Raw genomic sequence first — 26,535 nt, 5'->3', positions numbered from 1 at the left:
TTTTTTCTGTGTTTACAGACCTCCGTGTATGCAAAATAATTTATTTGATGAAAATTTTTGTAAAACTTTTGATAGATGTGATAGTCTCTATGACTATTATGCTGTGCTAGGGGATCTGAATTATGATCTCTTGTCTGAATCCAAAAGTAGACCACTCCTGGACATTATGGAAATTTTTAATTTATCAAATATTATTAAAACCCCCACCTGTTTTAAAAAAGATTGTATTCCCTCTCTTTTAGATGTATTTTTAACAAATCATAAGAACCTCTGTTTCAAAACTCTGAATTTTTCAACCGGCATTAGTGACTGTCACAGTATGATCAGTACTGTGATAAATAGTAGTGTACCAGGAAATGAGAAACAAAAAGTAAATTTTAGAAGTTTTAAAAATTATGGAATCTTTAATAATGAATTGAGTATGATTACTGACGGTAGGAACATTTATGTAATTGACATAGATATTGCTTATAACGACTTTGAGAAAGATGTAATAAATATTATTGATAAGCATGCACCTCTTAAACAAGTCTACAAAAAGCCTGTATAACTGCCTTATATGAACAGAAAATTAAGAAAAGCAATCTACAATAAGAAAATGTTTCACACAGTTTTTGAAATATAAAAATGCTAAAACATGGGAAGAATATAGGAAGAGAAGAAATTATGTAAATAAACCTAAACGTATTTCAATTAATATTTTTTTTTCAGGAAAGATGCATAGGTGAATGTAAGAAGAAAGATTTTTGGACGACGATCAAACCCTATATGTCAAATAAAAGCAAAAGCAATCAGTCCAAAATAATATTAAACGAAGATGACAAAGTAGTATCAGACAATACAGATGTTGCAGAAATTTTTGAAAAAAAAAATATGCAAATGTTGCCAGAGATATTGGTAAGGTGTCAGTTTTGATCAGGCTAGTCATCCAAGTATAATCAAAATCTTGGGTCAAAATATTACATCAAACTCTTTCAATTTTAATCATATAAGTCAGTCTACAGTCTCTAAAATTATATGCAATTTTAATGCAAAGAAAGCCACAGGTGTTGACAAAATTTCAATAAAATTACTTCAACTAGGCTCACAATCACTGGTCCCATTTTATACAAATTTTATAAAAAGCTCTATTGACAATGGCATTTTCCCAGATCGACTAAAGCAAGCTCAAGTTACTCCAATCTTTAAGAAAAATGATCCTCTTTTAAAATTTAATTACAGGCATGTCAGCATTTTACCCGCACCTTCAAAAATATTCGAAAAAGTTTTGGCTGAGCAATTAACCAATATTTAATAAATCTTTATGTGCTTTTGGAAAAGGTCATGGCTGTCAGACCACCCTTTTAAAACTACATGTACATGTAGTTGAAGACTGAAAATCTGCATTAGATTCTAATAAGTTTGTTGCTGCTGTTGTTATGGACCTTTCTAAGGCCTTTGACTATCTTCCCCATAATATATTACTCTGTAAACTTAAATCATATGGCTTGTCTGAAAATTCTGTTAACATCTTACCTCTCAACATGAAAACAACAGATTAAAATAGGAAATACTACTAGTGGCTGGGCTGAGGTAGTTAAAGAGGTGCCTCGGGGCTCGATCCTTGGACCTCTGCTTTTTAATATCTTCTTAAATGATATATTTTACTTTATTGAACAAGGATCTTTATACAACTATGCAGATGACAACACCCTTTCTTTTAGCTCATCAAATTTCGACACTGTAATTACAGTCCTTCAAAATGAAAGCAATGTTCTTATAAACTGGTTCTCTATTAATTGTATGCAGGCCAACCCCGATAAGTTTCAAGCAAGCTATTGGAAATAAAACACACTCTATGAAGCCTAAGCTCAGTATTAAAAATGCCAATATAGAATGTGAAGATGTAGTAAACTATTAGGAGTGAACTGTGACTTTTCTCTCACTTTTGAAAATCATATTAGTACTATTTGTAGTAAGGAAGCACAACAACTAAACAACTATTGAAAAGAATAGGCAGAAATCTATGTAAACTAAGTAGGTTAACTATTTTTCACACTTTTATCTTATTAAACTTCAGGTTCTGTCCTCTGACATGGCATTTTTGTTCAAATAAAAGTACAAATAAGATTGAAAAAATACAAGAAAGAGCTCTTCGTCATGTTCATGATACTGGTTACAATTTTAGGTATTCCAACCTACTAGAAGTTCCCCGGGTAATAACAACTAGGTATGGTAAGAACAGCTTCAGATATGCCGCTCCAGTTCTGTGGAACACGCTCCCAGAAAATTTTAGGAAAATATCTAGTTTTAATCAATTCAAAAGCTTAATTTCACACTGGAATGGTCAAGACTGCAAATGTTCAATGTGCAAACATACTTAACAGCTTGTTCTGCAGGACCGGACGGCATCGTTTTCATAACACCCAACGAGTTTAATTCTATGCTTGTACTCTCATTGTGTTCTTTTGCTTTCTTATTTTGATATTTTTATTTTTATTTCCTTGAAAGTTTTTGCTTTGTTAACTGATTTTGAATTTTTGATGTATGCCTTGTTCCTCATAGTTTGCTACAATTAGTATGTGTACCTTGCTTTGCTTGTGTAGTTGACATAATTTTATGCTTTTTTCCTCCATGTTTAGCTCTTTTAGTTATTCACTGTGCTTTTTTCATTGTGCTGTCAATACTTGACTTGCTCTGCATGATTTAGCTACCTTTTGTATACCTTGTTTCCCTGTATAGTCGACATAGATCTATGCGTTGTTCTCCATGTTTAGCTGCTTTAGTTATTTACTGTGCTTTTTTCATTGCGCTGTCAATACTTGACTTGCTGTGCATGATTTAGCTACCTTTTGTATACCTTGTTTCCCTGTATAGTCGACATAGATATATGCGTTGTTCTCCATGTTTAGCTGCTTTAGTTATTTACTGTGCTTTTTTTCATTGTGCTGTCAATACTTGACTTGCTTTGCATGCTTTAGTTACCTTTTGTATACCTTGTTTCCCTGTATAGTCGACATAGATCTATGCGTTGTTCTCCATGTTTAGCTGCTTTAGTTATTTACTGTGCATTTTTCATTGTGCTGTCAATACTTGACTTGATCTGCATGATTTAGCTACCTTTTGTATACCTTGTTTCCCTGTATAGTGGACATAGGTCTATGCGTTGTTCTTCATGTTTAGCTGCTTTAGTTATTTACTGTGCTTTTTTCATTGTGCTGTCAATACTTGACTTGCTTTGCATGCTTTAGCTACCTTTTGTATACCTTGTTTCCCTGTATAGTCGACATAGATCTATGCGTTGTTCTCCATGTTTAGCTGCTTTAGTTATTTACTGTGCTTTTTGCATTGTGCTGTCAATACTTGACTTACTTTGCATGCTTTAGCTTCCTTTTGTATACCTTGTTTCCCTGTATAGTCGACATAGATCTATGCGTTGTTCTCCATGTTTAGCTGCTTTAGTTATTTACTGTGCTTTTTTCATTGTGCTGTCAATACTTGACTTGCTCTGCATGATTTAGCTACCTTTTGTATACCTTGTTTCTCTGTATAGTCGACATAGATCTATGCGTTGTTTTCCATGTTTAACTGCTTTAGTTATTTACTGTGCTTTTTTCATTGTGCTGTCAATACTTGACTTGCTTTGCATGCTTTAGCTACCTTTTGTATACCTTGTTTCCCTGTATAGTCGACAAAGATCTATGCGTTGTTCTCCATGTTTAGCTGCTTTAGTTATTTACTGTGCTTTTTGCATTGTGCTGTCAATACTTGACTTGCTTTGCATGCTTTAGCTTCCTTTTGTATACCTTGTTTCCCTGTATAGTCGACATAGATCTATGCGTTGTTCTCCATGTTTAACTGCTTTAGTTATTTACTGTGCTTTTTTCATTGTGCTGTCAATACTTGACTTGCTTTGCATGCTTTAGCTACCTTTTGGATACCTTGTTTCCCTGTATAGTCGACATAGATCTATGCGTTGTTCTCCATGTTTAGCTGCTTTAGCTAGTTTCTTTGTTTAGTTGCTTTAGTTGCATTTTTCCATTCTATTATTTTTTGTAAAAATTTGCATACTTTTATGTTCTCTGTCTGTATTGTCATATCTATCTTTTTCATGCCATGTTTTATGTGCTACTGTAAGAGCTGCTGCTCAGTTCATTTTTAGATCTGATCTTAGTGATATTTTTTTGCATATTTTATTCAGTTCTTTGCGCCAGTTTTGCTTTCATTTTTATTTCATGTTTCTTTTAGTAGTTCTTAGGCTTTGGTCAAGGCAGCAGATCTTTCACAGGTTTACTGTCAATTTTGTACTGGCACTTGTAATTTTGTATTACACTAATCTCTTATTTTACAGCTTGACTTACTATATGTTTTTAACTGTTTTATCTTTGTTATTATATAGTCGGTTAAAAAGTGTTTGCCGCTTTTGCTTTAATGTTCCTCTGTCTGGCCGACTTAAAATAAAATTTATCTTATCTTATCTTAGATTACGCGAAGAAATACTCAACAAATTCATAAACAGATGATCGTGAGGATGTGATTACAAAATGCTCTTTGCCCGATTTCCTTTTATTTCCAAAAACAATCTTTGTACATTGACGCAGACGGAAGTGTCTGCCTCTCTGTAAAGGGTTAGGCAACAAAGAAACTCAGACAGACAGACAGACAGACAGAGTGTATTAAATGCTCTTACTAATTTTTCTCCATATGTATAAGTATTGTTTGTTTCAGCATGATAAATCTAATGTGTTAAATCTATGCATTATGAGGGGTTACTAAATCAATATACATGTATTCAACTCCCGTTTATTATTTTTGCACATTCCGTGAACGGAGGGGGCTATAACCGGATATTGCCGTTTTCTTTTAACTCTTCTATAAAAGGGGTCATTAACTGGCCCCTTCTCCTAAAAAGAATTCTTTTAAATCATGCAGTTTTCCCCCAAAAATGGCTTTACATCAGGTTTTTTATTCCCCTTTGCCCAAATACCGAGCTTATTTTATGCCATGAATATTAACTAATCTGAATTGGCAAACATTAGATTTAAGAAAAACTGGGGATCGTTTTAGTAATGTTCTTTAACATAATCCATCAACCAGTAGTCATATACCCATAAAGCAACATAGTAATGCCTGCTAAATCAAGGACAACCATGTACATAACAATTACAGCTTCAGACACATTGATAAATCCAACGTTTCCTACAAAGACTCAGTTTTACGTAAAAACGCCACCAGACGTAAAACACCAGAAAACATGATACAAGAACTTGAGGATGGTAAGTTATTAGTATTTTGCAATTTCATAGATCACAACAGATACCTTTCCAGAATAAAGCATTTTAAGATAAGTTTAACAAAAAGAATAGAACAGAATCATATTGATATTTAAATAGAATAATTGATACAGGTGATAGTGTATATTTGCTATGACGGGCGTATATTGTGACATTCTGGCACTCTTGTTCTCCATAATGTATAAACGCCCCGTGGTTCAATTCTTACCCATATGAACTCTGAACCGTCGTGAATTAGACGATAAACCACTCGAAGGCCTTGATTGTTTTCATTCTGACATGCTCACTGACATAATTTAATAAATATTATGCTGGTCTTCATTTACCCGTAGAGTAATGTATCTGACGTCATGCGGAAATTTGACGTGATAATTGACGTCATAATGCCCTCTTACCGGTCCGCGCGTCAACCGTTGTTTATCGCAAAATATACATGTAGAGCTTGATTCCTTCTTTGTTAAACTGAAAGTCAAATCTAGCCATGTTAGAATGCTTGTTTTAGCATGATTTATAAATCGAATATGTCTTAAATCTGTGCATTCTAAGTGGGTACTAAATCAACGTTTTCATCCCCCTTTTATTATTTTTGGCCATTCCGTAAACGAAAACTATATCTGTCTGGCGCCGCATCCCTGGCTGAACGTTATTCGCAATTTAGCGGGAGATGACCGTAGGGGACATTACAAACGGGGAATTGTTTGTGTATGCACCGAATTTTAGCCGGTGCCCGTTCCTTCTGCAAATCAGCTGTTGAAAAAGGTAAATTTATTGCGTGTTTGAGCCTTCAGTATGCTTTGAGCATTATGTTTACGCTAAGAACAGTTTGATTCCTATTATTTAGAAGACGTCCTCCTTCAAAAAGTTGCAACATTTGGATATTTTAGACTATTACTGCAAAAGTGGCCTAGTTTTCGGACACATTTTATGTATGAATGTTGAATCTTTATGATTATATATTTGCTTTCTTAATTTGATTGAAAAATGTCAGAATTATACAAAGGGATGAATACTTAGTCATCATAATCATAAATTATGATCTTACCTACAGAGAAATTTTTGCAGATCTCTGCTATAAACTTTACAACAGGCTTACACAACAACCGACGAAGGAAACGTCTAGCTGTGCGGTAACCACTGGGCTGGGCAATATACTTAAAACCCGGGTTTTTGCCAACCCTGGCAGACGCCTAGCCTGCATTCTAGCCGTCCAGTTACCGGACAGCTAGGAAATCTCCAGGGGATTTTCTAGCCGTCCGGTAATAGATTTTCTGTTGAATAAGTAATAAAAATCCTTCAGGCAAATTCACACCTAGTTTTAGTGTGGAATAACCTAACCTTGATACTTTCAAGATGGCCATGGCAACCATCCAGTACTTAGACCAGAGAGCAATGTTTTTTATCATTTAGTGCTTGTTCTTTTCTAATCACACCATGCTAACATTCTTTTAGCCAATTCTCACTTTAGCTGATGTTGAACCCGTAAGTCTTTTAGAATCCTTTTTCACCTTAACTAACAAGTCTACATGCACCCCATGTTTATAACTCTCGGGAGAGGAGTTGATATTATTATATGCCTGAAGGGCATGTAACGACCCCGTTGTCACTCTTAGTGTTTCCTGCGGGCCTTTTTAACATGGCACAGCGCCATGCCCCATTTGAAGTGCCGCCAAGCTGCCCTTCAAACCGCCCGTTTGCACCACGTGCCCTTTTATTCTATAAAGCTTGTGTATTTATCTTGACAAGTGCCCTTTCAAAACCAGTCTGGATAGCCAATGTCAGCAGGCCATGTCAATTAGCAGCTGTGATCAACAGGTCGACACATCAACCGTGAATGACCCTGATTAAGAACTGACAGGATTATGCAATCAATTACTGTTTTATGATAGTTAGATTGGGAACAGTAGATGAAAATTTGTTGTTTTTAGCACGTCGACGGTGAAGCTACATGTAGCCTTTTTACGGAAGATATGATTGAAAAAGGTCAATTCAACGATAATTATTTTAAAAGGTTGTAATCATTTAAAATGTAGATTGATTATCGCACATTTTCGATGCGCTAATTAGGCCTTTGAAAATAAAATATTGAAGGTTTGCTGATCGCCGACCAACCCATGAAAATTGACCAGACTCAAAATATTTTATATCAATTTTATCTACAAGACTTATTTCATTCCTTTACGGATATCAGTTATAAAAATAATAAGATAAACGTTTAAGCTTTAGAATGATACCAAATTCATTAAAATCGACCGATGTCTTGATTTATAATATTACGAAAGTCGTACTTTCCAAAGCACATTCATGGCGCGCCGATGCAGAAGTCGCCGCCATCTTGAAAATTTGAAAAAACATACATCGGTATGAAAATAACCGATAACTTAGCGATTAAGTTATAAAAACTGATCGGGATTTAAATGAATAAACTAAAAATGCAAGGCCCTAGTTTTGTTTTCGTAAATAATTTGTCAAAATGATTTTATAAGGCCGAAATTTAAGATGAAAGTGCACGGCCGCATGCGTCAAGCAAGCCGAAATTTTGAGTTATTACATGCAATGAACCATAGGTATTCACATTTATGTTTATATTACTGAATAATGTATGATTAGATGGAAAAAAAACAGATTCATAGTCAGTCACTGTATGTATCGCAAAAACTTCCGAGCAACGGGGGAGTGATAAAAATAGTGGCAGACGATCTAATCTAGCAAATTTCACAGCATATACTTTTTAGGTCGCATTCTACTTTCGTTTTCGCATCCCAAAACACTAGCAAAATATAACTTTCCGAGTCGATCTGTCGTCTAAATCTTACTGGCAACGAAGAACAATGGGTTTAATCAGCAATATAGGTACAAAGTCATTGATTACATGTAGATTTGACGAACTGCCTATGCTCTTAACCTAAATCAGTGGTGAAATGATATGATTGACAAAATAAAGTTGCGCATTGATAGTTGTTCAATAAAACTTGTTGCTTATTAATTATCACCTGATATCTGTCTCTGAAAATGCAAGCCAACACTTCATGAGGTTAACAGTATAAGAATGTTTGAAAGTATGAATCATCAGTGTCATCTTAAAACAAAAGAAAGGTAGGCATGCATTATAAAGAATAATACAAAATATCTATCCCATATCTGAGATATGAAAGATTCTCAAATTCAATGAGAAAATAGTATGAAAAATGACGCCGGCAAGCGTTCTTGGATGAATGCCCTTTCAATGCCAAACCGCGTGTTAAAAATGCCCTTTTTCAAGGGAAGCACCATGCCCCTTTAAGAGTCTGCAGGAAACACTAACTCTGTCTGTCTGTTGCAATTTGTGTCCGCTCTGTAACTCTTGAACCCCTTGAAGGATTTCAAAGAAACTTGACGCAATTGTTCACCACATCGAGACAACTTGCTGAGTGCATGTTTTGGATGGCTTGCTTCAAGGTCAAGGTCACACTTAGGGGTCAGAGGTCATATGACTTTTGTTTCGTGTCCACTCTGTAACTCTTGAACTGCTTGAAGGATTTTAAAGAAACTTGGCACAAATGTTCACCACGTCAAGAGGAACCCACGACCGCATGTTTCGGATGGCTCACTTCAAGGTCAAGGTCACACATAGGGGTCAAAGCAGTTCACCACATCATGACAACTTGCTGAGTGCATGTTTTGGATGGCTTGCTTCAAGGTCAAGGTCACACTTAGGGGTCAAAGCAGGTCATATGACTTTTGTTTTGTATCCACTCTGTAACGCTTGAACTGCTTGAAGGATTTTAAAGAAACTTGGCACAAATGTTTCTCATCATCTCAAGCCTTCACATTGATCCGAGCCATTGGAAAATTTGCACTTGCAGCTATTTTCTGTTTCTAAATTTTATGCATGTTTTGGCAAATCATACGACAGTTCGACAAGAATAAAAAGAAAATAGTGTTACTCACATTAAAATATAGAAATATACACAACAGAAAAATAGGCACAAAATTTGCTTATCTAAAATCACTTGGGTAATATATAACCTTCTTATATAGAAAACAGAAACCACTTATTGTAAAACTTTTTTGTCTGCAAACACAATTACATATCTGTTCTTAATTTTAAAAAAGAACTTTTTTTTAAAAAAAGCCATAGTTTTTGAGAGCTAGTACAAATGATCACAAGTCAGTCGCCTTTGAACGTCTTTATCATGAAATCTGGTATAATAATAATAAAGTCTCGGTTCAATGAGAAAGCATCTGGCTGTTTCAGAGAGTGAGTGTCATCATGTGAAAGTCTGGATTATTGATTGACAACAGTCTGCAGAATTTTTCTTCATGGGGATTTTTTAAGTTTAGATGTTAGAGTATCAAACTATAACAAAACTCTTTTGAAACTTAAATCTGTTACAAGAACTGAAATACCAGTTACGGGGCTTGAGAAAAGGGCATACAGGTCACCTCTGATTACCGCAAATTTTCATTCTATCCACACTCAGAACTTTTTACTTTGGAATAACCTGCCTAGCCATATTTATTTAAAACACTCAAGAGAGGAGTTGACATTATTATTATATGCCCGGAGGGTATTAACTTAGAAAATCAGTATTTCTTGGTTGTTTTTTGTTTTAATAAGTTCACTTTTCTTGAATATTTACTATAGCTTTGAAACTTCATGCATTTTTTTTGTCATCAATTACCGGTAAGATGAGTAAGAAGGCTAAGAACCATAACTTTTTTCTTGCATCCAGCACTTACAGACGAGTGATGGCACCGGCAGGCAGTGCTCTTGTTTCAATTTAAGTTGATGACTCATTAAGGTAGTGTATCCGAAATGACAATCATCAAATTACTTGTTTACCATATGCCAGTGTCGGCTTTTTCCGTCTTTAACGAAAAGTTATATGCGCTTTTAGCTACTTTACATCTGAAAAATGCCAATTGCATAAGGAGAAAAGAAATCAAATGGAAATTGCACAGGGTTTTTTCTAGCTAATTTGGGAACATAGCCTATACCCCCAAAATTGGGAGTTTTGACGCATAAATGTTCCAAATTGGGAAATATGTAGTCTCATAGGATATAGTAAGGATGTGTTGAAGTACTTTCTCATACACTTGTTTCACATTGTACAACTTCTTTAACATACTTCCATTACAAAATCGTCCATAATTTGGTCAATGTTTGTGCAATTTTGATGAAATTTTTTTCAGAATGTACAATCATGTAGATTGGAAATTTTTGCGCTCATTTTGGGAAACAAACATACTTTTTGGCATTGGGAATATAGCCGAACAACAGCTATAAAAATGGCCGAAAAAACAACCCCTGTTGCCAAGTGTCATGATGAGTCTACTACCATTATTTACCAAGAGGGGTATTTTCCAACTTTCCTGAAGTCTGCCTTTATCTAAAAGATTTTATTTACCAAGAGGCATATTTTATCTGTCTTGTTCTAGTTGATAAAGGTGAAATTAGCATCCAACATATTTACCAAGAGGCAGGGTTTCCACTGGCCCCATTTTTTTTTCCGCCACAAAATATCGAAGTCAATGACACATAGGGGGAGGGGGCTTCCAATGAGTGTATTCTCCAGCACACTGTGCATGTTGCAACAATTTGTCATTTTTACAGTTTTATTGTTGGGGGGGGGGGGAGGTGGGGGTGTAGGGGGCTCTCCCCTTGGAAATTTTGAAATACAGGCATGAAATGAAGGCCTCTGGTGCATTTTTATTTTCAAAATTCTGAGATAATGGCGAGGTTAGTACCCTTTTGATGAGGAGTGGCGGGTGGTGGGGGGGGGGGGGGGGGTCAGGGGGCTTTCCCCCTGGGACATTTTGAAACACTGGCATGAAATGGTGGCCTCTGGTGGATTTTAAGGTCAAAAATTTTGAGGTAAAGGCGGGGTTAGTACCCTCTTTATGAGTGAGGGGCAGAGGGTTTTCCCCCTGGAAAAAATTTATAAAATACAGGTATGGAATGGTAGCCTCTGGTGTATTTCTTGGTCTAAATTTTGAGAAAATATTATTATTATTTCTTTGCCAAAATAGCAGGTAACTTCTCAGCAAAAATTAAAAAAAATAAATTTGCATAGGTAGGTCTCCTCTGAATGACCAAAATTAATCGGAAATAAATTGGGGTCTCAAAAATGTGTGACAAACGAAAAAAAAAAGGCAATCAAGTCTAGCATTATTTATAAAATGAAAATTTATAACTTATTTTCTATGGCCAGAGTTAATTTTTACCATTGATTTCTGCTTGTTTATCGCAGTTTTTCATTGGAATTTGCCAAAATCAATCTACGATCATGATTATTAAAAATTATTGGAATTTATCGCGGATGTCCCCTCAGTCGTTCATTCCGAAGTTTTGCTACAAAATATAACTTAGAAATAGTTACTTTGACACTACTTTCGTGATTCCGCTTGTTAAAACATGTATACATCTGCTATCAGTGTCTTTTAATTCAGTCCGTGAAACATCGATGACTTTCATTTGTTTACTACCGCGCCATGTTACTTCAATCAACGATGACATATGTAAAGGCGGAGCTTAATAATTTTGCCGATAAAATACGTCACGCGTTCTACATCCAAAGCTGTCATTGGTTTATCGCATGTTTAAATTGAAGTCAAAAGATCGAGAGGCACGTGGCAGCTTGTGTAATTGATGCTGAATCGCTAATCCCTCGTTTGGTGACACGCTGTGTATTGTGTATTATGAACGGAAACGCCCGCGGGTAATACTGATTTCTTAGGCAAGACAGAGAGTAATAAGACATAATATACATTATAAAAAACACATTTACAGCAAAAACTTTTTTCGCCAATTTTTATTTTTTTTCGCCATTGGCGACTTTGGCGAATTGCAGCGGAAACCCTGAAGAGGCATATTTTATCAGTCTTGTTCTAATTGAGAAAGGTGAAAATTAGCATCCAACACATTAGGATACCATGTTACCCATAATATTTTCATTTTATTGTTATGGGGCTTGACTTTAACTCTGTGGTACACTTTCCCAAAGGGCACCTTCAACTATTTTTTTAGCTCGACTATTCAAAGAATAGGGGAGCTATCCTACTCGCCCCGGCGTGAGCGTCACACGAATATTAAAGTTTGCATGAGTGTATATCAAAATCCCCTTGATCAAAATCCCCTCCACTGAAAAATGACTGTGTGTTACAAAATCCCCTTCACACATTTGCAGGGGTTATCATAATCCCCTCTGTGATTAACATTATAGATATATAGATATTAGTGCTCCAAATTATATTATGTTTGCTAAAGGCATTGTATTTACATGCTTTATGCAATAGACTTTTAAGTTGTATATAGTTGTATTTGAACTTGATGAAATAAGTAAAAATCACAGAGGGGATTATGATACCCCCTGCAAAAGTATGAAGGGGATTTTGTAACACCCTATCATTTTTCAATGAAGGGGATTTTGATCAAGGGGATTTTGATTGTCTCCCAGTTTGCATACCACCCCAAATATTTTCAAAGTCCATTGAGATATTGCTTTCATATTTTGCATACTTGTTTACCATCATGACCCCAGTCTGTAAAAAGGAGGAGGCAACTCTATCAAGCATTTTGACTGAATTATGGCCCCTTTTCGACTTAGAATAAATGTTAAAGTTTGCATACCACCCAAAATATTTTCAAAGTCCATTGAGATATTGCTTTCATATTTTGCATACTTGTTTACCATCATGACCCCAGTCTGTAAAAAGGAGGAGGCAACTCTATCAAGCATTTTGACTGAATTATGGCCACTTTTCGACTTAGAATAAATGTTAAAGTTTGTGTACCACCCCAAATATTTTCAAAATCCATTGAGATATTGCTATTATATTTTGCATACTTGTTTACAATCATGACCCCAGTCTGTAAAAAGGAGGAGGCAACTCTATCAAGCATATTGACTGAATTATGGTCCCTCTTTGACTTAGAATATATGTTAAAGTTTGCGTACCACCCCAAATATTTTCAAAGTCCATTTAGATATTGCTTTCATATTTTGCATACTTGTTTACCATCATGACCCCAGTGTGTGAAAAGGAGGAGGCAACTCTATCAAGCATTTTGACTGAATTATGGCCCCTTTTCGACTTAGAATAAATGTTAAAGTTTGCGTACCACCCCAAATATTTTCAAAGTCCATTGAGATATTGCTTTCATATTTTGCATACTTGTTTACCATCATGACCCTGTATAAAGGAGGAGGCAACTCTATCATTTTGACTGAATTATGGCCCCTTTTTGACATAGAATATGCTTATTGTAATGTTAAAGTTTTACTCATTGCTTATGTTATACTATCAAGCACTGAGAATAGTCAAGCGCGCTGTCCACTGACAGCTCTTGTTTACTTGCCCGAACCAAATATTTGGTTGCCCAAGTGTAACACGCTGATGTGGTGAGATATTGCAATGCAGTATAGCAACAAAAACAGTAGTAATGACAGTATAGCAACAAAAACAGTAGTACATGATTATCTGAGAATTAGTCTTTGTGATCTTTCATATATTTTTGGGGGAAATGCCGTTTTCAAGGGCAGATAACTCTTTTTTGATACCAGTGACCTATGATTTTTATTGCATTTTTTTGTTTCTTAATCTTAGATGATTGCCCTTCAATATCCAAAGTTTGAAGAAATTCTGTTATTGGGAAAATTTTCGCACCAAATTCTAGCACACATCCTTAAGGTCAAGCTCTGTGTTAAATATCAGTTCAGATTATTTTATGCTATGAATATTCAAAATGTCAAAGTATTTTGTTTCTGATTCTCAGGTTGAATACACACAGTATGAAAACATAAAGAAAGTTGATGTATAAGAAGAACTGATAGTCAACAATGGCTATGGGGACAGAATTCACAGTAGAAAATGTTGAAAAGGTATAAGAAATATTTCAAGAATTCACTAAGCTCTTGCCTGCAGATGTACTTGTGCCAAACTTACACAACCAATAAAAATGGATCAGTGAAAAATCCCAAAGGATGTTGTTATTTTGCTAAAAGTATGCTTTCATATATATGTTATTATTTTTTTATCATTGATGGTGTTTTTAGCTCGACTATTTGAAGAATAATTAGAGCTATCCTACTCACCATGGCGCCTGTGTTGGCATCGGCAGGACACCTTGGTTAAAGTGGCAGTATGCGCATCTTACTGCATATAGTGTGATTTTGGTGAATGTTTTATGAAAGCAATATTCGGTTGCTGTGCATTTAAATAAGTTAAATTAACGATAATGCCGCATAAGTATTTGAAGTTGATGCTTTAGAAATAAAGAAATCGGACTAATAAAATAATAGCTCTTTTCTTCAATATTCTACAAAGTGATCTCCCTTACCTATAGGAAGAGGTTCCTGTAGTTGAAGGGAAACAACTCTTTCGTGCAGTTTGACTTTTCTTAAAAAGAATGCCCCAGTCAAAATAAGAAAAGTAATATTTGGAAAGCTATTATTTCGTACTGGTAACAGGAAGAGTTTGGTATATTGGGTTAAAAGCTATAATTTCCTCCACCCTTTTTACACACTAATTTATTTCAGCTATGTTTTTACATGAAAAATGCACATAATTCCACTTTAAGTTTTTCGTACCATTTCACATTTTGAGAAAACCTTTTGAGATAAAGCTTTGAAACTTTCAACACTTGTGTACCATCATCGTGTCCAGTTTTAGGCAAGAGTACATAACTCTATCAAAGATTCTGTCTAGTCTGAATTATGGCCCATTTTAACTTAAAATCTTTGTTAAGTTTTTTGTACCAGTTCATATTTTGTGGAAACTGTTTGACATAATGGCTTTGAAACTTTTATCACTTGTTCATTATAACAGTCTCTATCTGTAGGCAAGAGTACATAACTCTGTTGTCTATTTTAGCTGAATTATGGCCCTTTTTTGGACTGGGAAATTGGTTCAGATTTCATACAAGTCCATGTTTTGTCAAAACTATTTAACATATGGCTTTGAAACTTTGAACACTTATTTATCATCATGATCTCCATCTGTAGGCGAGAGTACATAACTCTGTCAAGTATTTTGGCTGAATTATGGCCCTTTTGGACTTGGAAATCTATTCGGTTTTCACACAAGTCCAAATTCTGTATAAACTTTTTGACAGCTGGCTTTAAAACTTGAAAACTTGCTTACATTTTGTATCATCATGATCTCCATAGATCTGTAGGTTAGAGTACATAACTCTGTCATTTATTTTGGCTGAATTATGGCCCTCTTTGGACATGGATATTGACAGTCAGTATCTTTTTGATAAGCATCGCTTTTAACAGTTAATGGTACTGTCCAAATTGCAAGATGGACAAATTCGTTACATGTAGAAATTTAACAGGGTAAGGGTTAATGTTGGAACTAATTATTATTTCAGGCTGTAAACAATTTCTACTGTAATGCCTCAGTGCAGCAAGAAGCTCATCAGTGGCTGACGGCAGCTCAGGTGTCGTCTGCAGCGTGGTCATTTTGTTGGCAGCTTCTTTCACCAGATAAGGTAATACATTGCATAAAATAAAATAAAATAAAAAGGTACCTTACAGTTGATGAGAGTATGTTAATGCGGGGGGTCATTGATTCTGTTTGTATGTCTTAGGCTTTACTTTAGTAGTAAACATTGTATCAGGAGTCATTTCGTCATACACCTCTGAATCATGTGGAGAAATTGGAAGTACTTGCAGAGAACAGATTAGCATCGGTACTGAATTTGCTTGTCATAACGTGACTGAAATACTTGTGAACAACTGCGCTTAACCCAAATCAAACAGTTCACTTAAAATCAAAATTTAAAAACGCATTTTCTCAAACGTGTTTTGAAAAATCATAAAATTCTGTCCTCAGTGTAGTAGCAATGTTCTAAGTGTACCTAATTGTAATGTAATTTTAAATTAGTGTATTTGGGTAAATTTGAAGACGCAGTCATTGAAAAAGGATTGTTTTGACCAGTTTTTCCTCCTTGATCAGTGTTTTGACAAGTATTTTTTAATTTTTTTATATATATGTTGAAGTGCTATGTATTATTTAATTTTTATCTAGACCAAGCTGTCCATCTAATGTGGCAGGGTTTCAAATTTTGTATTGTTATGCTTTATTCAATCAAAGGGAAATAGAAAAATACCCTTACTGTATGTGAAATAGATTACTCTGAAATGTAGCTTTAAATGATATTTCTCATATATTGTATATGCTTTTTTCTAGAGTCTTCAAGTCCAGTATTTTGGGGCAAGCACTTTACATGTTAAAATAAGCAGATACTGGTAAGATATTATGTATTCCTTGGCTTGCTGAATGAAAGAACTATAATTAGGTGTTCATATCTAGTAAAATGGAATGAGTTATGGCTCTTTGTTTGTTTGAGTTTATTAGTGGCAAGTATGTGTAGTCTGTAGGATAATGACCCATTTACTAGTACATGTACAATTTTAGCCTGGTTTAAAGTTGCATGTTCACTTCCATTTTTTCATGCCAGACAGTTATCCATGAGCCAGTTATTTTCATCTGCACCTTCAACCAATGAAAGATTCTTATATCCCGTAACATGTACCGCAATGGGTGTTGCAATAGGCAATTAAGTCAGAAATCACCAGTAGTATCCCCAGGTCTATTTTCTCTGTGATGATTTGACTGAAGATTGTTTTCTGGAAGTGATTTATACCTCACCTTTGACTTATATAGTAAAGCTGTTAGCTACTGCAAAAGCACATATTTTCGCTGGGTCAGAATTTCGCGAATTTGAAATTTTGAATTTGTTCGCAAGGTTTAATATTCACGAAATTGTAAAAGTGGTATCCTACTTTTCTTTGAATTATACACATTGTAAAAATTACGCGAGAATTAATTTTCACGAGATGTAGGGCCTCACGAATGTAGCGAAAATTAACCCTCGCGAAAATTTCTGCTTTTACAGTACTTGCGGAGAACAAGTACATCAGTGGAAAAATAGTTAGGTGAACTTGCCACATTTACATAATTGAAATACTGTTGAAAAGCAGTTCAACCCATTTAAACAAACTAACAGAAATGCTGAAGTAACAAGAGGCCTTTTTACTTCGACTATAAGAAGTATGGAGAGCTGCCCTACTCAACCTGGCATTGGCATCTTTCTGCGTCTGCACCTTGGTTAAAGTTTTGATCGGATTTGATTCAAACTTAGAACAGTAACTGTTGTCCTACATCATTACTCACATCATATGACAAAAGGTCTATAACACTGGCAGCAATTTTTGATAAATTGTGCCTTTTTTTTACTTAGATTTAAGGTGAATTTTGATGCATTTTCATGATATCTCTGGGACAAATTAATTTAAAAATGGTTTTGTACTTTCTTTAACCTTTACTAGCTTTAGCCTGCTGGCGGCAAGTAATTCTTTTTGTGACCAGTGCAGTCCAAGATCAGCCTGCACATCAGTACAGGCTGATTATGGTCTGAATTTTCGCTATTCAGTCAATAAATTTTCAGTGAACATCCCTTCGAGTAATAAATGGTATTGCCCAAATTGAATGATGGACCAGTCCGTTTTAGAAATTTAGCTGGGTTAAGGTTAAAGAGATACTAAGATTGACATCTCATTTGTTAGGTTAATATAAACCCATTTGTTTATAGGAATGAAGTACCTGCTGACCAGTATGAATCTCTGCGCAGCCGAATCCTTGAACAGATTGTCAATTCAGCTACTGGACCAAAACTCATCCTGACACGACTCTGTGTTGCTGTAAGTCTTTATACTTACTCAGTTTGATAACGGTCTCTGTGGCCAAGTGGTTAATGTCGCTGTCTTGTCCCTCACCTCCATGAGCTTGAAATCTCACTTGAGATATAGATATTCTTTCATGTGTGGAAGCCAGCAGCTTGTTTGCAGAATGTTGAGGGTTCTACCAAGGTTTTAAATTGTGTCTAAAATAGTATCTGGAGAGACTTATTGAGTCTTCTTTTACCATTGAAATTAATATAAATTACATCGAAGCGAACAAATGGATGGTAACGTTTCCAAGAATATGTTCAAAAATTATCATTAATAGAATGTTTATAGACGTATGAATTTTAAAGGCACTGGCTTCAAGATTTTTATTCTATTATAAAAAAGAAAATTATTTAGATATCAAGAAATTATTGTTATATTTCTTAAGAAGGCTTTGAAACTTAGTTACTGACAGATAATATGTTATGGACACTCTGTATTTTTTTCAGTTAAAATTTGAAAAGCGTTTGTAATGGTTTAACTGTAGTTGAATATGAATTCCTCCGGCCAAGAAGGTGGGAGAGTTTTTATTTTGGAGGCGCCCCAGTTTGAGAAATCTCTTCTTAATTTCGCATTTTTGTTGGGCCTGCTTGCAGAAGCGAAGACATAGTTGTCAAAATAGTTGTTCGGTGTATGTGCTTGTGTCCACGTATCCGTGCATCAGTGCATGGGTCGTTCTGGATTTGTTTGTCTGGACCATAACTTTGACTTGTATGGAGCAATCGTGATTATATTTGGTATGAATATTAACCTCAGTGAGACGGTGTGCCCTGTGTAAACTCCAGGTTCCTATTTTAAAGGTCAGGGTCACAGTTGGTGGTCAAAGGTCGTGTCAGATCTTGTCTGTCCCATAACTTTGACATGTACTGAGGAATCTTGTTTATATTTGGCGTGAATGTTGACCTCAGTGAGATGGGTTGTCATGCGCAAATCCCAGGTTCCTATATCAAAGGTCAAGGTCACAGTTGGAAGTCAAAGGTAATGTCAGATCTTGTCTGGCCCATAACTTTGACATGCATTGAGGAATCATACATATATGTGGCATGAATGTTAACCTCAGTGAGTCTGAGTGTCATGCGCAAATCTGAGGATCCTATCTCAAAGGTAAAGGTCACAGTTGGGGAGGTCAAAGATCATGTCAGATCTTGTCCAGCCCATAACTTTGACTTGAGTTGTCTTGATTGAGGAATCTTGTTTATATTTGGCATGAATATATGACTCAAAGAGACAGACTTTATCACAAAGGTCAAGGTCATAGTTTGGGGTCAAAGGGTGGGCTTGACATGTTGCCAGTGGGCATCTAGTTTTAAGATAGTTTAGAAACAAAAAGTCATATTATGTTGTTCTTAATATGACCAAATTTCAATTTTAAAGTACCGGTACGTCATTCTTTGACAAAATCTGGAGTCCAGTGTCTTTAAATGGATGAAATATATAATACAGTGGGGAAAAATGTAATTTTATTAGCAGACTACACTAATATTGATAGATCATTTTTTACTTTGACAGCAAGAGTGTACAATTTAGATGATTTTGCTAACCTGAGCTACATACGCCGGGGTAGAAAAACACCCGAAATTTGCAGCGAAATTACATATTCCATTTCCTTTTTTCAACTTTACTTATTTTACTTCAATCAAAGTCAGATAGTTAAAAAGTTTTGTGGTCTTAATATTGATACTTTAATTTTGAATGGCGGATAAATTTTGCATACTATTAAATTAACGTTTGGTAAATTAGAATAAAAAGTATTAATTTTGTTAATGGAATAAAGTTGAAAAGAAATCAATGTCTAATGAATATGCATTGGAATATTTCAGCTATCATCGTTAGCTCTGCATTCAATGCCTCAAGTCTGGCCTAATCCCATAGACTCCCTGATCATCATGTTTCAAGACGACTCATCACCACTTAACGTAAGTGAAAAAAATCCCCAAGAAAAATAGTTTTAGTTGTGTAATTGTAACAATTTATAGCAAGACTGACCATTTTGCATATCGGTAGGGAGTTACCAATTCACTGGTGCTGATAGGATGACTTTTATGCTGTTAATGACAGATGTCAAAAGGAGCTACATTTGTGAATGAATCTGTAAATTTTCACAATACATTGTACAATTGTGTAAGAAAGAAGTTGTAAAAAGTAAGAAGTTCATTTGCTTAATTTTATTAGCTCACCTTGAACCAAAGGTTCATCGTGAGCTATTTGCATAGGGTGGATGGTCAGGCGTCCATCGTCCTTTGTCCACATTTTTGTTGAGCCCGCTTGCGGAAGCGAAGACATAGTCGTCCAAATGGCTGTTCGGTGTATGTGCGTGCGTGCGTCCGTGTGTGCATCCGTCCGGATTTGTTTGTCAGGACCATAACTGACATGCATGGAGCAATCTTGTTAATCCCCCGCCGTGGCGGAGGGATTATAGGAATGGTCTGCGTCCGTCCTTCCATCCGTCCTTCCTATTGTCCGTAACAAAATCGTGTCCGGTCCATATCTCCTAAACCCCTTGAAGGATTTTCATGAAACTTGGGTCAAATGATCACCTCATCAAGACGATGTGCAGAACCCATGAGTCAGCCTTGTCGGTTCAAGGTCAAGGTCACAACTCAAGGTCAAAGGTTTGCGCCTGCCATTTTGTGTCTGCTCTATATCTCCTAAACCCCTTGAAGGAATTTTATAAAACTTGGGTCAAATGATCACCTCATCAAGACAATGTGCAGAACCCATGAGTCAGCCATGCCGGCTCAAGGTCAAGGTCACAACTTAAGGTCAAAGGTTTAAGCCTTCCATTTTGTGTCCGCTCTATATCTCTTAAACCCCATGAAGGAATTTTATAAAACTTGGGTCAAATGATCACCTCATCAAGACGATGTGCAGAACCCATGAGTCAGTCATGCTGGCTCAAGGTCAAGGTCACAACTTAGGGTCAAAGGTTTGAGCCTTCCATTTTGTGTCCGCTCTATATCTCCTAAACCCCTTGAAGGATTTTCATCAAACTTGGATCAAACGATCACCTCATCAAGGCGATGTGCAGAACTTATGAGTCAACCATGTCGGCTCAAGGTCAAGGTCACAACTGAAGGTCAAAGGTTTGAGCCTTCCATTTCATGTCCGCTCTATATCTCCTAAACCCCTTGAAGGGGAATTTATTAAAACATGGGTCAAAGTGATTACCTTCATCGAATGATTGTGTCAAAAATTTTATGAGGCAACCATGCCAGCTCAAGGTCAAGGTCACAGCTAAGGGTCGAAGGTTTGAGCCTTCATTTGGTTTCCACTCTGTAGATCTCCTAAACCCCTTGAAGGATTTTCATCAAACTTGGTTCACTGATCACCTCATCAAGAACTCATGAGTCAGCCATTGTCAACTCAAGGTCAAGGTCACAACTGAAGGTCAAAGGTTTCAGCTCTGTATCTCCAAACCCCTTGAAGGATTTTCATGAAACTTGGGTCAAATGATCACCTCATCAAGACGTTTTTGCGAGAATTCATGAGTCAGCCAGTCAGTTTCAAGGTCAAGGTCACAGCTAAAATCAAAGGTTTTACCCTTTCACTATCCATAGCAGTGGCGGGGGATTTAGCTGTCTTTCAGACTGCCTTGTTTATATTTGGCATGAATGTTAACCTCAGTGAGACGGAGTGTCATGCGCAAACCCCAGGTTCCTATCTCAAAGGTCAAGGTCACACTTAGAGGTCAAAGGTCAAATTCAATAACAACTTTGTCCGGAGCATTGCCTCTTCATGCATGGAGGGATTTTGATGTAACTTGGCATAAATGATCACCACCATGAGACAGAGTGTCGTGCACAAGAACCAGGTCCTTAGGTCTAAGGTCAAGGTCACAGAGGTCAATGGTCAGATACAAGAATGACTTTGTCCAGAGCATTTCTTTTTCATGCATAGAGGGATTTTGATGTAACTTGGCACAATTGTTCACAATTATGAGATGGAGTGTCATGCACAAGAATCAGGGCCCAAGGTCTAAGGTCAAGGTCACACTCAGAGGCCAAAGGATACAAGAATGACCAATTTTGTCGGAGCATTTCTTCATTCATGCATGGAAGGATTTTGATGTGAACCCTTGGCAATAAATGTTCACCACCATGAGACGGGAAAAGTGTCATGGCAAGAACAGGTCCTTAGGTCTAAAGTCAAGGTCACACTTAGAGGTCAAAGGTCAGATACAAGAATGACTTTGTCCAGAGCATTTCTTTTTCATGCATAGAGGGATTTTGATGTAACTTGGCACAGTTGTTCACCATCATGAGATGGAGTGTCATGCACAAGAACCTAGAATTACTTCCCTTTGTTGTTACTATAAATAGCTTATATTGTAACTTTTTTATTACTAGTCATAGGGAAAAATCAGGACCACTTTTCTGTAGTACAACATGCATGCTACATCCAATTTTGAGGTGTATTTTGACCTATCTCTACTGGTAAGGATTTTTGTGTGGACTTATAATTTTATTTGTTTTAAGATTTACTTCCCTTTGTTGTTACTACAAATAAATTATATTGTAACTTTTTGCAGTCTTGTTTTTATTTGGTATAAATGTTTGCCTCAATGTGACAGAGTGTCCTGTGCAACTCCCAGTCCTTTTGACAGCTGATGGGCTCGACATGTTGCCCGTGGGCATCTAGTTACTTAAACATCTTCTCGTCTGAACCTACTGATCAGACTTGCACCAAATTATTCAAATGGTGGTATTTGACCCCTTTTAGGGGCTGCTAGAGCTAAAAATAGAAAAAACCTTTAAATGACTTCTTCTCATGAACCGCTTGATGGATCTTCATCAGACTTGGTCTGTAGCATCATTGTAAGGTCCTCTTTCAATTTATTCAAAAGGGGGTGCTAAGTCCTTTTAGGGGCCGCTCGAGCTGAAAATATAAAAATCTTTAAACAACTTCTTAACATGAACCGCTGGATTGATCTTCATCAAACTTTGTCTTTAGCATCATTATTTAGTATATAGTCTTTTACCAAATTTGTTTAAATGGGGGCACTTGGCCCCTTTTAGGGGCCCCGAGAGCTTAAAATAGAAATACCTTTAAACAACTTCTTCTCATGAGCCGCTTGATGGATCTTCATCAAACTTGGTCTGTAGCATTGTTATATGGTCCTCTCCCAAGTTTGTTCAAATGGGGGCACTTGGCCCCTTTTAGGGGCCGTGCTAGAGCTAAAAATAGAAATACATTTTAAACAACTTTTGATCATGAACTGCTTGATGGATCTTCATCAAACTTGAAATGTAGCATAATTATATGGTCCTCCCCCAAGTTTGTTCAAATGGGGGCACTTGGCCCCTTTTAGGGACAGCTGGAGCTAAAAGTAGAAATACTTTTAAAAGTCTTTCTTAATTGAAAATTTAAAAAAAAATCTTTTTTATATTTAATACTTTTTCACAAGCAAGATCTAAAGCAAGATCTAATTGGGCTAAAGTCGACCTCAGGTGAGCGACTTAGACCCACTTGGGCCTCTTGTTTCTTTTATTTTCAAATACTCAATACATTGAAAGTATCTTTGACTGTGTGTAGGTACAGATGGATTTATTCAGCTCCTTTGTACATGTTAACGGTAACTCCACAGAAACTTGCTTCTGTCTGTAGTTACCCTCAGGACGTATATTCCCATCTGCAGTTACAAACAGTTTTGTGTTTTTTTCCCTCCGCACATAATTTTCTAAATTAAGGTAGTGGTAGGACTTTAAAAAGATGGACATTGAACAGTCGATCTAAAGACTTATAATTTGTTTTAACAATCCAGTCATGTTAGTATGTTAGTGTTATACATATACTTGTAACTTTAATTATGTTTTGACAATTTACTTCTTATATTGAGAAGTACTGTAAAATGAGAAAGTTCTGTGAGGGATTTATTTTCACTTAATTTGCTAACTGTCTGTCTTTATGAAAATAAGTCTTTGTGAAAGTTTCTGTTTTTGTCATAGATAGTTACATATTTTAACAAATCATATGTCAAGAATATTCTAACAAGCAAAACAATGCAAAGTTCAGATAAAGCAGAGTTTTGGCCTCGGCAGAAATCTGACTTTACGGTAAATTAATCTCTCTTAATCTTTCAGTACTGTTAACCTTTAACCTGCTGGTGGCAAGTGATTGCGCCTTTACAACCAGTGCAGACCAACATCAGCCTGCATGCAAGCAGATCTTTTCTGCACTGTTCCCTTTTCAGTCATAAATTGTCAGTGAACACTCCTTTGAATAATAAGTGGTACTGCCCAAATTGAATGATGGACCAGTCCATTTTAGAAATTTAGGGTAAAGATTAAATATGAGGTTGTACTTAAAATGTAAGACTAACTGAATTGTTTGCTTTATTTATTTCAGTCCACCCAAAGATGTATGTTTTTTGGAAATTCGTGCTCCCGAAAAGGTAGTACTAACTTCTGAAGTAGTTCGTTGTAGATAGTAACAAATTGACATAAGTATTCACTTTTCATGATTTAGGTAACTATCAATTCATGGGTTTGAAATTTCATGATTTTGGTGAAAAAGGAACTATTTTGTTGGGTATGAATTCATGGATTTTAATCTTTGATTAGAAAATGAAATGAGAATTTTTATTTTTATTTTTTTGTAATTTGATTTCACAGATTGACAAGTAATGAAATTTTGTAAATTGCCAACAAATATCGATAATTTTATAGTATGGCTAAAATTTCATTAATATCATTACCTGTATTAAGTTAATGTAAATTCTATCATGATTCAGTACATGTAATAACAATGTATTTAACTATAACAACAACGATTTTCAGAAGAAATAGATTATAATTGAGACAACTGGTATTTTACAGAGTATTTTTCGTTTTACAGTTACCCACAAATGCCAGAAGAGCAAATTACGGCACGAACTTACCCAAAATATGACCAAAAGTAAGTTGATCGTACAAATTTTATTCATGTTTTGAAATTCAAAAAGTGTGCAATCTATATAATGGAAAATAATGCCATTTAAAAAACAATAATGAAAAAAAGTGTGGTTGAGGGGGTTGAAGCTGGAAATGTGTCACAGGATTGATTAATAAAGGGGTATTTTAAAAAAAGAAGGCATTCTTCTTCTAATTGACAATAGAATAATATCACCCTTCAACTCAAATTTTTCCTTTATACTTCGTATTTTTAGCTCACCGTCTCAAAGTTGGAAATGTGTCACAGGATGATTAATAAAGGGGTATTTTAAAAAAAGAAGGCATTCTTCTTCTAATTGACAATAGACATAATATCACATCAACTCAAATTTTTTCCTTCATCTACTGTTATTTTTAGCTCACCTGTCAATAGTGGAAATGTGTTCTAGGATTGATTAAGAAATGGTATTTAAAAAAGATAGCATTCTTCTCAATTGACAATAGCCATAATATCGCATCACTCTAATTTTTCCTTTCTAACTGTTAATTTTTGTTCACCTGTCAGCCCTATATGGGTTGAGCTTTTGTGATCACCCCTAGTCCATCGTTCTGTGCGTGCGTGCGTCCGTCAAAATTCTTTCTCACTATATTGGTTTCAATTATGATTTATTTTAACCAAACTTGCACAACTTGTATACCATAGATCTTGGTTCGTTCTTGAACTGGCAGATTCCATTATGGGTTCCAGAGTTATGGCTTCTGAAAGAGCCAAAATTAGCATTTTGACTCTTATCACAATAACAGCTTTATTAGGATTTGATTTTTACCAAACTTGCACAAACGTGTATCCCATAAGTTTGGTTCCTCCTGATATGGCCTGAAGCCAATTGGTTTCAGAGCTTATGGCCCTTTATGGGTTTCAGAGTTATGTTCCTGAAAGGGTAACCAAATGAACAACTATTTTGACCTTGTCTGCACAATGCAGGTTCATTTCATTTGAATTTTCAAGACTTGGCACAAATTGTGTCACCATAAGATCTCAGTTCCTTTCTTGAACGACCAGATCCATAATGGTGTGCCAGAGTTATGGCCCCTGAAAAGGGCCAAAATTAGCATTTGACCTTTCTGCACAATGGCCAATCCATATGATTGATTTTAACAACTTGCACACAACTTGTATCACACAAAATCTTGGTCTTTCTTGAACTGGCCAGATTCCATCATGGCTAGAGTTATGGCCACAGATAGGCCAGTAACTTGCTATTTGACCTTGTCTCACAATAGCAGCTTCATTAATGTTTAATTAATCCCGAACTTGCACATAAAACCTTTTGTCAGTCCAGGGTTCCCGTTCGTCGCCAATTGGCCAAATGCGACCAAAATGTAAATTTCAGCGCTAAAAGTCATCATGGCGAATTCATTGGCGCCTACATGATACGCGATCTGATCTTCTCAATGACGCAATAAAGGTATCGATATTTAATCACTACCGAAGACTACACAACGTGTCAATATCGTTTACACTCGGGTCTAATTTAAACTTCGCTAGAGTCACTAGAGTTTTTCCTCCACCAGAACATTATCAGTCAATCTGAAGTCGCCAATTTAGCCCTCCTACTTTCACGAAAGCAATGTACGAAATATTAGCTGCGTGCTTCGTCTATGTGCACCACCTTT

General features: G+C 35.9%; 1 protein-coding gene across 1 annotated transcript in view; it reads left to right on the top strand.

Moving 5' to 3' along the window:
* Nucleotides 1-5,983: 5,983 nt before the first annotated feature.
* LOC123525673 (importin-13-like) overlaps nucleotides 5,984-26,535 on the top strand; it is an 89,814-nt gene continuing 69,262 nt past the window's right edge. The window contains exons 1-8 of the mRNA XM_053539771.1: nucleotides 5,984-6,032; nucleotides 14,029-14,134; nucleotides 15,628-15,747; nucleotides 16,449-16,507; nucleotides 17,854-17,962; nucleotides 19,810-19,905; nucleotides 24,335-24,347; nucleotides 24,824-24,883. Of these exons, the coding sequence (XP_053395746.1) occupies nucleotides 14,093-14,134; nucleotides 15,628-15,747; nucleotides 16,449-16,507; nucleotides 17,854-17,962; nucleotides 19,810-19,905; nucleotides 24,335-24,347; nucleotides 24,824-24,883 (499 nt within the window). The 5' untranslated portion in view covers nucleotides 5,984-6,032; nucleotides 14,029-14,092. The remainder of the gene's footprint in view (nucleotides 6,033-14,028; nucleotides 14,135-15,627; nucleotides 15,748-16,448; nucleotides 16,508-17,853; nucleotides 17,963-19,809; nucleotides 19,906-24,334; nucleotides 24,348-24,823; nucleotides 24,884-26,535) is intronic.

The sequence above is a fragment of the Mercenaria mercenaria genome, chromosome 3 (genome assembly GCF_021730395.1).
Source record: "Mercenaria mercenaria strain notata chromosome 3, MADL_Memer_1, whole genome shotgun sequence".
Lineage (NCBI taxonomy): Eukaryota > Metazoa > Mollusca > Bivalvia > Venerida > Veneridae > Mercenaria > Mercenaria mercenaria.
This window is presented reverse-complemented; position numbering and strand designations above follow the sequence as displayed.